The following is a 15,898-nucleotide window of genomic DNA, read 5'->3' on the forward strand; positions in this document are numbered from 1 at the left end:
AAGGTCAGAAGCCTGAATGCTGACGGATAGCAGCCTCGGGGCGTTTCTCTTCTTGTGGAGGGGCAGTGCTGTTAATGGCCCATCAGTCAGGTCCGCTGGACTCAAAGCAAGAGGCCCAGCTCAGCTCGGCCTGTGCAGTCCGTGCAGCACACTCAATTACTTCACATTAATCACTCTGAGTGGTAACGCTTCCTCCTGCCTCCTCATGCAGACAAAGACGGTTGGCTGTCCTCAAATTAGGAAGTTTTTGTGTGAACATTTACAAACTACTACTTCAGTCGCTCAGTGTTCTAACATAAAGTACAGTGCAGGCTGGACCTGACTTGGAGCTCTGAACTTTTGCTTCTCTTAAAGCAGAAAAGAAGCAGGAAGGAAACCTCTGCGCCTCTGTGTGTGATGTGCATCAATCCATGAACCTGCACGCAACATCACGAAGCAGCTCTGCATATACTCTGCATCACAGAGCAGATCAAATCAAACTGGCAGACGGCTTCTCTGCTGACCTTCATCAATGTCATTGTATAATAGTGAAGGAAATAAAAGACCTGTACTCATTAAAATCACTAAAAAAAACTATAGTATAATGTAATATTCACTTGAAAGGGCACAACAGATTTTCAAAATCAATTTGGTATTCACGAGGAGTAATGTTCAGGCTGTGAAAACTGTTTTTACTGTTAATGAGCTGCCAACAGAGTTTTGAATGGAGAGGATCTTTAATGATTGTGGTCTTGGTCAGTTATTGAAAAAACACTAACTTTGTGTATTAGATGACCCCAGTCTCCTGTTTAAAAATGATGTGCTTCATAAATTCAATAAATAACAACTTTTCATTGTTGGTAACAATGTCTAAGCCCTTCCTATTTGTGTTAAACATGAACTTAATCTGGGTGGCGTTATTATGTTTCCTTTATAATAAAAAGACACACACTCGCCATTGAAAATTTGGCTGCACACCACCATAAAGCAATTTATCTCTTTACAGATATAAACTGCCTGGTGACATGCAGCAAACTTACCAACAACCTGAGGTAGAGTGGAAGCTTCCAGGTCCAGCATGATGGTGCCTTTCTCTATGCACGTCCGCAGTTCAAAAAGGCTATGTAAGGACAGCGTGGCCACGTGGGGTTTACTCCAGCGTTCACCTCCTTTCTCCACCTTCTCCTCAAACTTTATCCACCTAGAGGGACGAAAAGAGGTGAAACTGAGAACTCAAGACATCCAATAACAGATCATGTAATCATTAAAACAGGGTATGATATTATTATATTTTATGCCATAATCTTGCTGTGCAATATCATACATCGAATAATGATGACCTGAGATACAAATGATGACTGACTGAAACATCAAGCTGCATCACATGACCGAGCGACGTATCATCATGCAAAGTAATAAATATTAAACATGAGCATCTAACAATACTGCCTCCACACAGCAGTCAAGTTGCAATGACAGTTTACAGCATTGTTGAACTTTGAGATTTATAATGTCATCACTTCATCATTTTGTCCTATAAGACACCTGTGTGAAATTCTGTCATAATTAGCACATGAATGCTGGAATTATGGCCAAAGAAAATTTTGTGAGGTCACAGTGACCTTGACTTTTGACCCTTGACATCCCAATACTAATTAGTTCATTCTCGAGTCCAAGTGGATGTTTGTGCCAAATTCGATGATATTCCCTAGAGATCCTCTTGATATTGCTTCCAAGAGGCAGACACAAGGTCTCAGTGACCTTGACCTTTGACCACCAAAATTTTAATCAGTTCGTTGTTGAGTCCAAATAAATATTTGTGTCAAATTTAAAGAAATTCACTCAAGGTGTTCTGGAGGTATTCTTTTCACGACTCAAAGTGGACATTTGTGCCAATTATGAAGAAATTCCTATAACCAGGTTGTGTGGGATTTCAATTCTTACTTATGTTTATGGTTAAGGTAAAATAATCTGTTTCTTGAATTCAGTATTAGTATTATCATTTCTATTTTCTCTTTCTATGTATTTAATTACTTCCACTCCCCAATTCCTCAGAGTCAGGGAGATGAAAAACTCAACTGGTACTGAGAAGTTGTTTCTAAACCAGGGTTTCATTTTCCCAGTTTTGGCTGCCAAAATCGCATTTGGCGGACAGCCAACACTACCCGGCACTTGTGAGATCTTTTATTCATTTTGAATCCACTGAGTGCACTCAGGGGGACATTGGACCGGGTCTTAATCTCTGCAGTTATTTTCAGAATAATAAGTTTGACATTAAAGATGCAGGGTTGGTTCATTTCACCTTTTGTAAGCAATATGTCAGCACTGAATAAATACTGACACATTTTTGAAAGTTCTGAAAGTGTAGTCCTCTTAACATTTTGAACCCTGCTAATTCTATTGTACCGGTTTCCTAATTATATAAATTTATTGTGGTACTTCAGTTGAAACTCTTGACTGCAGGGAATTGATGTAAACATTTTCCCCATCACTCATACCTTATTTGGTTAAGAAACTGTCTTTCCACTTTAACAAAACAAAAAAGTTTCTGTCCTTATTGTGTAAAGCGTACCACTAAAGAAACAATTTTGTTCCCCTGTGTACTGAATATTGTCAGAATGACAATCACTTACTTTTGATAATTAGGGTTTTTCCAGATGGTTGACATGATCAGTAGTTCCCAAGCCCAAAGTGTCAAACATCATAAAGCACTTTCACTTCATTTGCATTCTGACTGACATGTTTTGTCCAGCCCAAGTTAAACCTTATTTTAATCATAATTCCCAAATGGGTAGGTTCCTGCATGACTGATTAATTCTAACATAATTAGTTAAATACAATCTGTGCGAATCCTTCATCAATCTAATATCAATTTGCTGTGTGCATCAGAGGCAAACTTAGCAAAACTTAGCCTTAAGACTTTTTCTGAAGTAAAAGTAAAAGCACTTCAAGTGCACTAAAAGACTGTGACAGCAGAGTTCTTCGGTAGAGTTCACCATCAACAAACAGTGAACCAAAATGTAACTTCTATCTGCAGTACAATTGGTCAGAGGTTAGGATAACTCGTTTGGAGCCGCAAACAGCAGCCCAGGGAGCCAGTTTCCCCCTGAGAGCACTCCACTCAACCAACACTAATGATGTATATAAACAATCAGCCCATCTATCCCATCCCACTAGTGGGACACACAGAAGAAACCTGTGAACCCCTGTGAGCTCACTTTTTATGCTGCTTGAAATTCAGCGCACACTGCAAAGTCCCTGATGTTTGAAGACCTGATTTAGGACTGTTAACTAGCTTAAGTTCACCGATTTTTGATCACTTATTTGGCTGCTGAAAACTATGAAAAGCACTAAAGTAAAAGTTCTTGAGGTAATCTTTGAGAAACTGTGCAAGAGATTTAGAATTTTTTTAAATAAAATTTACAGGGAAAACATCTAGGGGGAGAAAGGGAAAACTGTCAAATTTACATATTCAAATTATGTCACAGAAGTATTACACTTTTAAAGCACTTTTTCTGAGTTGTTTCCCTGTTTTTTTAGACTCTTTAGTTTTTTTCTTTTCTTTCATTCTGTTTAAAAAAAAATAAAAATTCAGGTAATTTTCTTGTTTTAGCTAATTTTTGGGATATTTCTTTTTTTTGTTGCTCATTGCCTTTGTGTTTTTGGAAAAAAAATCAAGCCAATTTGTTCAAATTTCAAAGGGTTAAAACTGTAAAATCAAAGGTGCACATACAGGAACTCAGAAAATAAGTCTGAGACTGATGTCCTTACCTGGCCGTCTCCTTCCACTCCATCTCCTGTCCATCCACCGACAGCAGCTCATCCAGCTCGGTGAAGAGTTGAGGGGGTGCCGGGCCGTCATCCTCCTCGCCCAGGATGAAGCGGATCCTCTCTGCTGCAGGCGAGACTGCGGAGAGAGGAAAAATACTGCGGTTCATAGGCTGGCAATGGTGCCCGTTGGGCAGGGGTTTGGGCAACGGCTTTCCCTCCTCAGCTGGACCCTTCCCGTTGACCTCAGGAGGAGGTGGAGGTGGTGGGATTTTTACCATGACCTCCTCTCCTTTCTCCTCTGTGTCATCTTCTTTTTCCTCCTTCTCCTCTTGGTTATTGTTGTTGTTGGACATCTTTAAAAACTCAGTGACCCCCCCTTTACTCTCCCAATCAGCTGACCCAGGGTTTGCTCCTCAGATAGCGAGCCACAAAAGCTCATCAGAGTCCCGAAGCTGCAGCTAGACCCTCATTAAAGTCTCGGGTGGAAGTGACAGCCGCTCTCAGCTGCCTGCTCCAGCACTTTGTGGACCAGGTAGGAGGGGGCCGATGGGGTTTAGGGGTCCCCTCAGTGACAGTGTCCCCACAGCTAGCCCCCTCTCCCTCTCTGCCCCCCTTTCACTGTTCAAACAGGCCTTCACCATTGGCCCTCCAGCCTTGGCAAGCTGCCCTGGAGCCCCTCATTAACAATTAGGAAATGGTTCACAAACTGGCCTATTCTTTCACAGAGGCTTGGCTTTCCTTCCCCTTGTCTTCTCATTTGAATATTTAGAGAGCAACACAAACAGAATTTCAACGGGATTGATATATAAACTATACTTTTCAGCGCTATTCAAACATGTTGCGAATGGTCGACACCATCATCGCTTGTTTCCAACAAGTGGAAACAATATTTGAACTTTGAATGCCCACAAACAGACACCGCCCCCTTTAATGAAAGCAGGCCCATCCATGCAGAAAACGAAGACGGCCACTGATCTTGCGTGGCGCATCATTAGAGCTAAAGGTCAAATAAACAAAACGATGACATCCCTGTTCGAAGAATCAGACTGCTATTGCTATTGTGATCAATAATAATTCTGAATCAGTTTTTCCTGATAATAAGCTTCCAAACATTTTGGTGCACTTCCAATATTCTCGACAGATATTTTGATTTATGAAAGCAGGAAAAGCAGAGATGCAACTTAAAACAGTAATGAAGGCTCAACTCCATTTAGAAGACCCTGGATAGGACTGCATCAGTGATTCATGAATTCATTACTAAGCTTAAACATAAACTCTTTCCTAAGTTCTTAGAAACTACTCATATATACTCCTACTTAGGGCTAACCCCTTCTCTGAATTCCACCAGTCCAATCAGATCTGCAGTTCAATATGAATATTTGACCAGTTCGGTTTTTTTTTCCATCTAAAGTCGTAAAGTTTGAGCGGGCTCAGAGGGATGTTCAGTGTGATAACAGTATTAATGCATTATAGTAAAAAAGTTAACAGTTCTAGTGACAGCTCAGCAATGTGCAACATGTATTTAACCACACTAGTTATCAAATAAGGTCCAGAGACTGTTTTGTATAAACAAAAACTGTTTTGTATTCTTTGTAAAAGAATGGAATGAACTATATTAAATAAAATTATTTCCAATTTTAATATTTCTTGCAAATGATGTGATGTAAAATGTGCTTCCCTATATAATAATACACTAAAGGTCACATACTGACCTGCATCAGCTCCTTCTTAACTGAACGTTATTAAAATGTCTAATCTTAATCTGAGAGAATTACTATTTTGCAGAATAGTAAAGCATTTTAGTACAGAGTAGTATAGAAATGCAGCATATAATTAGTGCATTTACATAACTAGTACAGACATCGCTCTTCTCCAGTATTTTTTAAAGTTTTAAAAGTTTAGTTTGTACAATAAACACACTAACTGTACAGTATAGTTAACTTAAAATGTTATTCTAATATTTTGTTATTGGCAAAGTTGCTGGAATATATTGCATTAGTCTACGTGATAAAATAACCACTGAGTTGTCCTTACAGTCTGTGTGCTCTCAAACTGTACCTTTATCTTTGTGAGGACTAATTTGAGTTGCCTTTTTAGAAAGCAAGGACATTTTTTCTGGTCCCCATGTCTTTTTGAGAGTTAGGACTTGGTTTTAGGGTTGGGGTTAGAATTAGGTTTTGGTTAATGGTTTGGACACATAGCTGTGATTGTTGAGAAAGGGTTAAGGAATGCATGATGTCAGTGAGGGTCCTCACAAGAGCACAAAAACTAAAGTGTGCGTGTGTGTGTGTGTGTGTGTGTGTGTGTGTGTGTGTGTGTGTGTGTGTGTGTGTGTGCATGCGTGCTATCATAACAAAGCTGCCTGATTTGATTACATAACAGCTTGCAAATACTGTGGCAACAGAGGGTTGACTATAGATATTAAATATATATTAAGATGTAACCATTTTTATTCACTATAAGGTGGGTCAGTGTTTTCCTCTGACTCCTAATCTTTGTCTGTCTTAAAAAAACATGTAAAGAAAAAACTGTAAACCTAGGAAAACCTAGAGAAAACAAATGTCTAGTAGGTTAAGTCAGAGTGACAAACCCATTTGGTGAAAAGAGAAATTAGAAATGATGATTTCGTCAAAACCTCTTCATCACAGAAAGGACAATATTTCAGTGTTGTCTTTAACTAGACTTTTTTCTGCAGGTGAAATTTAGACATTTACATGCACACCACAATTAACATGACATCACCCACCACAATGACTGATTCATTCATCCATTCAGACAGCAGCAGTAAGTGGTCAATCAGTAAATGAAGTAAAGGCCTGCAGTTTCCCCCTATTGTGTTTTCTGCACCACAATAACAGCAGAAGGTACGAGCCAGACAAGCAGCTGTAAGATTACTAGGTGGGGGATAAACTGTCTGCTGGCACACATACATACACAATCACACACACACACATTTCCACAAGCTGTAACTAGCTTAAGTCACTGCGACCTGTTTAATAACACCTTGGGTGGAATAATTTACATGTGCGTTTCACACATTTAGCTGACACTTATATCCACAGCAATTTACCCTGATTACAGTAAACAGTTAAAACAAGCTTTAAGTACCTATATGGCCGAAACTGCATGCAAACAATAGCAAGCAGTGCAAAGAGAGGGTCAAAGCCTTTTGGGTTGTAGGGTCATGCATTGCTATATGTGCATACAGTTAAATAAAAAAGAGGTGGTACAGAAAGAGTAGCAGCAACACAGTACTGTTTTCTTTCCAGTGTGCAGGATTAAAGATTTCATAATTATAATAATAATGTAATAAAACAATCCAATTTACGGTGAAATATATATATATATGTTTTCTGCTGGTTGTAAAGTAGTCAGTCATATTTGTATTTTCTTAACAAAATAGAACTCTCAGATCTTGTAACTTCATTTGCAAAATCCTCTCTGTAATAATCAAGTTAAGTCAGACTAACTTTGTTGCTAACACTTCACAATTTTTACAGACTTTCACAAAATAATTCACAAAATTTTCCTAGATTGTTGTAAGTAAGATCAGCTTGTAGACATCTCAGACTGTCAAAAATTTGATCCAAGTGAACTTGTTAATTCCTGATGAGAAGATGCTGCCTATCTGAGCCATCCAGGAAAAAAACGCAAGCTGCTGACAAGCAGAGTGCTGGTGCTAAGGGGAAGGTGGGAGGGTGGGTGAGAAGGGTTAGGGGGTGAGGCTCAGTGCAGAGTGAAAGCAAAGAGGGGTGAGAGCAGGCACGAAAAGGAGGGATAGAAATGAAAATCCCATCGTTCAAACGCAATTTCAAAGCTCTGTGTGCTCTAGCCAAGAGCCATGGGCATACAAAGGGGACTTTGTCCCAGAAGCAGAGGCTCATGGGATAGGGGATGGAGGAAGAATGCCCGCTGCCCGGCAGAAAGCTTAGTGTGACTGCCACTAAAGGCCTGTTTAGTCCCACTCTTGACATGCATCCTACACAAATACCTTCCATCTCCTCTGACCTTTTTGCAAAAACTCAGCACAGTATGAGACTACATGGGGTCTAATAGCACATTCATTGTTTGTGACTGTACATGCAATGATAATGCAACTCCGTGTCATTCATTCAAAGCAAAGAGAGGATCACTGAGAGAGTACAGGAAATGTTTTCCATGCCACAAAGTCTCACGTTCAGTATGCAGGGCAGCTTGCACCACAGGCAGGGGACAGGGATTGGGTTGAATGCAGAGTAACACCCAGAGGGTGATTCATTGAAAGCACAGTATTTATACTCAGACCATCTAGCTCTGGTATTTTGTTGTGATAGCTGAGGTGGGCCAGTTCTGATGGGAACCTAACAAATACCAGCTGGGGGGACCCAACCTGAAATGAAATGACCTCTGTGCTGTGTGCAGGTGGACTGAATGTCCAGACACATTTGCTCTGTGCTTTCACTGTAAACAGCCCAATGCAACTCATCACAGCAGGGTCAAGTTTGAGTGTGACTCTGAAGTTTGTTTACGCTACAAAAGGGCTTAATGCACAACTCTGTCCAGGAACACTCTGCAACATTACCAGTGTTTTTATGAATCATTTAATCCTCTTGCCATAGGGGTGAACCCATTAAAGTCTTGATTCATCTTGTTCAAACTTTTGTCATTTTTTCTTTCATATTTCCACTTAACACAACACACAACACAACAAACTACCTGAATCTAAAAATCTAAGCCAACCTCTGTGACTTTTGCTAAACAACAGTCAAAGATTACAGAGTAATTACACTCTGAATTTCATGATTTACCAAAATATGAATATGAATGTCAAGACACACAGACACACAGTCAAACAAAATGATGGCTTTGCAAAGGTTTACCGTAAGTGGTTTACACAATCAATATCCACAGACCTTTTCTACTGATGCAATTTATTTTTTCCTATAACACTGAAGAATATCTCCAACAGTCTGTTGCTCAGTAGGCAATCTAATCTCACAACTGCAGACCTATTTCCACTCTGTTTGCAATGTGCAAGAACAGGAGGACATTTTACAGAGCCTGTCATTGCTTTCTGATACGTGAGAAACATGTAAATATCACATGAAGCCAGAAAAATCGGGGGGGTTGGGTATACATTACAGACACATTTCTCACTGAAAAGTGTCTCAGTTGTCTTTCAAAGCGATACCAGTAAATGTTTAGGGATGGAACACATATTAAGTTAACCATGTGAAAGCTGTGTCACTCCAAAATGTCAACTTTTCAGGAACCAGGAGAAAAACGGGCAGATTTTCTAACTCGACCTTTGAATTTACCGAATCATTTTTGAAAGTCTTTATAAATCTCTCAATTCTGAGAGAGGACGGTATCCTCCCAGTGAAGCGAGTACACTGAATTCACAAAAAAAAGAATACATCAGAGCAGTCAAAGCTTGCCGTGTCTGACTACGGGAAATTTAAACTTTGTGCATGAGAACCAACTTTCTGAGTAATCGTTGTAATCCACTTTGAGAGAACATTTGATCCTGCTAAAAGGACTCAGAAAAAGCTTTGAAAAAAAAAAAACAACCTCATCAAAACGAGCAGGGGTCAAACAGCCCTGCAGTGGACACTCATGTAACCAGGAGGATGTACTCTCAGTCCCTGCGGCGTCCATCTGACCAAACAAGAGGATTTCAATCCAGACAACAGACAAGCGCCTTCCCCCTGGGGGCCGGCCATGATTCCCAGAGGGAGCTTCACGGAGGAGGGCAGTGAATAACAGTAGGACATTAGGTATACTGCATGCCTGTCAATTTTGGCATGCCTGACAGATGCCTGCCTGCGGATTCCAGTTATAGTTGTGTAAATATTTTCCAAAGAAATGTTGAGCAGAGCTGCTAGAGTCACAAATAGCCAAGAGCACGAAAAAAAAACATTTTTTGTTGCAAAGGTTGGAAAAGTAACAGACAAAAAGAACTTAAAAATGTAAACTGCAATGATTTTGATTCTTTTTTTAACAATTACTTCAAAGTCATGATGTTGAACGGTCAGTAAGCTAACTCACTAGCTTCCGCGGCTGGTTTGACCCTTAAAGGTCAGCTAGCACATGTAAGCTACACAAATATTGACATGTATGACAATTAAGCTCTCGTCTTCACAGTTACTAAATAAACCCAACAAAACACCCATGAGAGACTCTTGAGCACTGTCCCCAACCTTATCTATACACCAAATAAAAAAAAAAAAAATTCTTTCTTGAACATGATGTGTGCTGCTTACGATCTGGCACCTGGTCACTACCTATTATCAGGGAACGACCGTTTTATCAGTTCAGCCGATTAGTATATGCCAGTAGGACGTCGCACAAGCTCCGAGCAGCTTCCTTTTGCTGTGTGACCGTGTTTAGCGGTTCCACTCTGCATATTAACTTGTATTAACATGAATTTGAGGGCTGTAACACCATAGCACCACTAGAGCAAGAGCAAAAGTCCATTAGTCTGCTTCAAATTAAAAGCCCTCATTTCAAAATAAAAGCCTTCTAGAGTTTCATACAGTGCAGTAAAATATAAAGTTTTGACGTAGCTTTGTTTTTACTGCTTTATGAATCATGAAGAAAGCATTTTTGATTATTTTGAAAAATACAAAATTGCTCCGCTCCAAAGTTTCTTGTTTCAAACTGCATTCGATTTTTTCCTTTTTTAACGATTACAAAATACTAAAAAAACAATGAAAATATTTATTTCAAATACAAGTAACATTAATACATCCTATCTCTGATCAATTTTTTGTGTGGAGTCTCCATACACAAAGTCAGGGTAATGTTACTGTGTTACTGAAAATCTCATCTTGACTTTGAGAAAAAATTAATAGCAAAAAAAAAAATAATAATCACTCCAACCAAGATCATTATGATTAGTGTGGTGTTCACTTTTAGATTAATACATTGGTTTATCACTTTGACTTAGACGGTCAGTTAATTTTGACGCTGTCAAAAACTTTTGGTAGGATTGGGAGATATCAGCCAATTAGTCAGCTTTTTCCTGTGATTTTATCAGCCTTTAAAAATCCATTATCAGTTTACGACTTGTTTTTATTAAGTCCCAATCTCACCAGCACACTGTGCTGATGAATGTCACAAACACAGCCAAATAACAAGAAAATAAGAAAATCTAGGCAGAGAGTGGAGTCGCTGCTGATTAATACTTCACCACACACTGAAAGTTGACTTTAAGTGATGATGGAAAGAGATTATGTATACACTGTTTTTAAGGAAAACGTAATCCAAAATTTAAAAAAAACGTGCACATAAGTGCTATACAAAGCATTCGGCATGCTGAAAATCCTTGATTCACTTTTTTCTATTTTTCTATTCTACTAGAAGCTGCTTTCTATTATTAGGAACCAAGCACTTATATTCGTCCAAACTAGAAATCAATAAATAACTTGAAAAGGTACCAGTGGCAATAGTGTACTTAAGGGTTCACAGCAAATTAAATTTATATTGTACAAAAGTCTGTTGACATACAATAAAGTAAATGAGCCACTGACTGAACAATAATACCAACTGCACTGCCCTGTTAATTCCATGACAGATTTTTACGTAACATCAACAGCACTTACACTATTTCACCAATATGAACCAGCAGAGCACCACAGTGTTCACTGTAAACAAAACGTCAATGCTCACAGTCTCCTGCCAACATAGTCACATTTTCCATGAATGGAGAATTACCAGTGTTGCTGTAAACATGGACAGGTGTCTAGGGTTTCACACGTGTCTCAGCGCGACTTCATAGAGGTTTTTTTCTTAGGGAATCAAGGACGAGTTGTTCCCCTTTGACATATTTTTTATGGTATGCAATGAAGTTTCAGGAGGGGAAAAGAGGAAAATTGAGCATTTTGAAGGTAAAAGGTAAAAAACTGATGCAGCTGGGGTAGATTGGAATCGAAGGGAAATCAGCAATGGTGAAAAAAAGATGGAGCAAAATAAAATATTTATGAATTTATCCCTTTACCCTGTCGCACATCCACTAGGTGTGGGAATCTCCAAGCACCTCAAAATTTGATTGAAATTGACACGGCTAGTCAACCACTGCCATTTGTTTCAGGCCTTTCCAAAAGTAATGCTTTTTGGCATAAAATGATACAGAGTTAGTGACTGTATTTGGGTCAAATATTAAATTTAAGTGGGATGAGCTCCTTTTCGGTCTTTTACATTCAACATCTACAAATATTAAAACAAAATGCTTATCTGGAATATTGGGTTTAGCTGCTAAAAAAGCAACTTCAAGAAAAAATGGCTTCAGCCAGATGTGAGTAAAACCAAATAAAGAAAAATGTCCCCAAAAAAATCGCAGGGCCCTGATTCAATTATAAAATAATTATTGATGCATCTTGATTCCTCAGAATTTTTATTTCTAGAGATTATTTATTTTTCTCATTGTGGAGGTTCTTGCTGCTTTTTAAATGTAGTGTACTGTATATGTAATGACCCATAATTAAATAAACAACTTTATTTGCATCCGGTGTGGCTGTTATCCAGGTGCCTTTCCCTTTAACTCCACAGAGGCCAAAATACTTCCATAACCTCACTTTTAAACCAGGGGGATCCAGTCAGATTGTATCCATCTGCAGTTGCTCACACTAACCCACAGAAGGATATTTATATTGGTGTAGTGTCCAATGTTTGCAAGCTAATATTTCAACAGGAAATAGTATACAATGCACAAACTATTGACTAATGATGATACGCAGACTTTTTTTCTTTATTAATTTATTAATTAATTAATTTGAAAGCACCTTACAGTCTCCTGTCTGAATAAAAATAACAGAATAAGTGGGAGACGAAGTGCTCCACTGTGTTCTTACACCTTCAGCAATGGAAAGCAGCCTCTGAAAGATGCTGAAGGGTTTTTGAGAAACAACAGTTATATTCCAAACCACAGAGATGTTTTAAGTGTGTGCTGGTGAGTTGGTCTTGTTTGTTAAAGTTGCTGCTGATCACTGCTCCACTCTATTAGTCTCTGGGTGATGGCATAAAAAGCCTTAGTTAATCTTGTAAATTCAAGCATCAATCTCATTACACATAAATAACACAACCCAACACAAAAGTCAGACTTTGCAATCACACAAGCCACAATAAATCCTCGATAACGTTGTCCAGGCTATGATCCATCATATCTGCAAATACAGGCAACAATAATCTTGTTAAAGTGTGAGCAAATGAAGAGTAAGAAACTGCAAAAATGTTTACACACAACAGGTTGATATCCTTCGTGGCTCCACAGACGCAATCCACTAGCTTTAGTGAGTACAACTGCATCTCAGCCTGCCAGGTCAAACTAAATGCTCAAGAATCAAAGACTTTGGTTTGAGTTAGGCTTTCATCATCTAAAATCTGTAACAAAAAGGAACAGACAAACACTCTAAAACTACAAAAATGTTTCTATTTCACAACTGCAAACTACTTTGTCATCTTTGACTTTATCTGTATTGCAATTTGGGTTGTTAAAAAAATGAAAAACTCAATACTCAGACACTAATCTAAAAAATTAGCACTGAAAATGATCATCATGTGACAGTGTTGGTACCTAAAGTGCCTTCTTCCCCTCCTTATTGACACACCTATACACACACACCACTACAGACGGGCAGGCTCACAGCCCGTCCCCTCACTAGCAGCTGAATACGTTAGCTGTCGTCCACAACACTGTCAGATTGGCTGTGACGCCAGGACTTTAAGGAATTTCGAGAGGTAAGAAAAGCTACCTTTCAACATCATTGAAATATTAATCATCTATCCTAAACACCAACCTGTCTGAAAAGTATTATGCTTCTCTTAAAGTTCCCGACTGAAGATGAAAAAAGTGGACCTGCAACTAGAAAGAAACACTTGCAGCTCATCCCACCAACTCTATTTGATCAGCAACGAAAATATGGTGCCAAGTCACCAGATGTTGATGATTGATGTTGTTTGTATTGTTCTTGTCTTAATTAAAAAATACCTTTTTATGCTTCTTAATTTGGTACTGTGACAACCCTTTTGGCAGTAGTGTTTCTTCAGTCGAGTGCCACTAAGGAAAAACCAAAGCAGGACAAATCTTTTTGCAAGACAAATAACAAATAGGTAGAGGTAAATGTTGGGATAAGACTAAATGTTGTAGATTCATTTGAATTTCAAACTGCTAGCAACATGATAACTGAAACATCAACATTACATCCATAATTACTTCTTCGGCCACTTTGAAGGCTTATAACACCTCTGTGTGTCCCCAAGTATCTCTACCCTTCTGATTGTGGTCAATGGACATTGACAAAAATCTATACGACTCCCTATTTTTGCTGGATACGCATCACGCCGGTGGCAACAACCAGATGGGCTGACTGTAATCTATTTTCTGATTGGATTTATGTCCTGAAGAAAATCCCCCACATCAACTGATGCATACACACTGTAAAATCCAGTTCTGGTGTATTTTGCTCCTCTTGTCTTTTCATGTGCTTGCAGGCATGTGCAAAATGACGTCACTGTTTTGGAATGACAGTGGCCTGCCTCATTATTGGATTTGACAGACAGCAAGGACATTTTAAGCCTTATTCACAGAAGGCTGCTGCTACACATGGACCTCATGTAACCATAGAATTACCCTCCATCCTGTTTTCCTGCAAAACTACAGCATGTTATTGTTTTAAGAGGACCTGTCTTCACCAAGATATGGACATAAAGCTGTGGTTCCCAACGTTTTCGGCCCTTGAAGTAAACCTCTCCACAATTTTACAAAAAAAAAGCAAAGACATGCAAAATGCCAGCAAAATGTTCCTTCCTCAACTTTTCTAAAGTTAAATTATCTTAAGACTCCTTAAAATTGATTTAAATTGTACTGAAATTTCATTTTAAAAGAGCTTGTTTCAAATCTGTGACATTATTAATCACTAAGCATCTATAGAGTTTTGTTTTGTTTGGGTTTTTTTTTAACGCAAGTAGGACTTTAACTTGAACGTAGCGGAGAAAAAATGCTGACATCAGTAAGAGTTGGGCTTACACTTTAACTCCCATGTTAAGTCACAGTCACCCAGTGTAACCTTTCCCTCCTCCCTTTCTTTCTCAAGTCCCCCTCAAAGAGGCCGGGGCTCTTTATCCGAGCATCCGCAGATCACAGCAGCTGCGCCTGAGGGCATATCGCACTTTACACTCTTTACGGGACGGAGGAAGCTCCAGTCAACCAAGAACGTAAGCAGTAACACATATAGATGCGAACACATCGGCACGCACACAAAGACAGACACACTTATGTCTACAACCAAGGACAAAAGCACAGGATGTCATGCGCTTACACACTGTACTCAAGAGACTCATATCAGCACTAGTGCAATTACATCTGAGTAGCCATTACTTCCTATGAAAATTCACTCTGCTCTGTCGAAACAGACTTGTCACTCAGCTGGACATGCACGGCTATTTCTGGCCACTAAGTGGACTCAGCAACTTCTTTGGGGTCACAGAGAGTTACAGGGGCTTTTTTCTGGAAAAGAGAGCATCCTTCAGCAAAGATAGACAAGAGCCCTAATCAGCCATGACATGGAGTCCATCAGAACTTACTGAGAGGTTTGAGGATGCTGTTGCTGGCCTCATCGTTGTTTTCTGCATCCGACTTGTCAGAGGTGTTCTCCGTCAACTTCTCCTTTCTGTCCTTGTGGCCGGCTCTCCGGCGGTGACGCCTCCGACGCCGATAGCTCTTGGGCACGTGCACGCCGATGTAGATGGTGTGATGACCTGCAGACAGCAGAACAGCAGATGAACTCTCTGACACTGAACATCCTGACAAATTCAGACTGCAAATGATGCACCTGAACAGCTGACTTCCTGAAAATGATGAGACTCAATCCACACTCATTCACTCCCTAACCCTAACCCTAACCCTAACCCAAAATCAGATGCATCAACATTTGCAAAATTATGCCATAAGCACTGAAGTAAATAAGTAAAATACAACATGCCCTTATACCACTGATGGTCAAATCTGGCCCCCAATAGGGTACTGAGTAAACCGCCCACCATTTGCTAATTCACAATGAAATTAAAGTAATTGACACTGGGAAATGTTTTTGTACTTTTAGTATACATAAGGTGCCAGAGTGCATAAAAAAGCTTCAAAATAGTATTAGTTTATCAAAAAAAGTGCCAG

The 15,898-nt window shown here is 39.3% G+C and overlaps 1 protein-coding gene across 3 annotated transcripts in view; it reads right to left on the reverse strand.

Moving 5' to 3' along the window:
- slc4a4a (solute carrier family 4 member 4a) overlaps window positions 1-15,898 on the reverse strand; it is a 69,760-nt gene that overhangs the window by 40,189 nt on the left and 13,673 nt on the right. For all 3 annotated transcript variants that reach the window (XM_042487697.1, XM_042487695.1, XM_042487696.1), the window contains exons 4-6: window positions 15,313-15,486; window positions 3,751-3,886; window positions 1,020-1,180 (exon numbers count right to left, since the gene is read on the reverse strand). In XM_042487697.1, coding sequence (XP_042343631.1) covers window positions 1,020-1,180; window positions 3,751-3,886; window positions 15,313-15,486 — 471 coding nt within the window. The remainder of the gene's footprint in view (window positions 1-1,019; window positions 1,181-3,750; window positions 3,887-15,312; window positions 15,487-15,898) is intronic.

This window comes from Plectropomus leopardus, chromosome 6, assembly GCF_008729295.1.
Source record: "Plectropomus leopardus isolate mb chromosome 6, YSFRI_Pleo_2.0, whole genome shotgun sequence".
Classification (NCBI taxonomy): Eukaryota; Metazoa; Chordata; class Actinopteri; order Perciformes; family Serranidae; genus Plectropomus; species Plectropomus leopardus.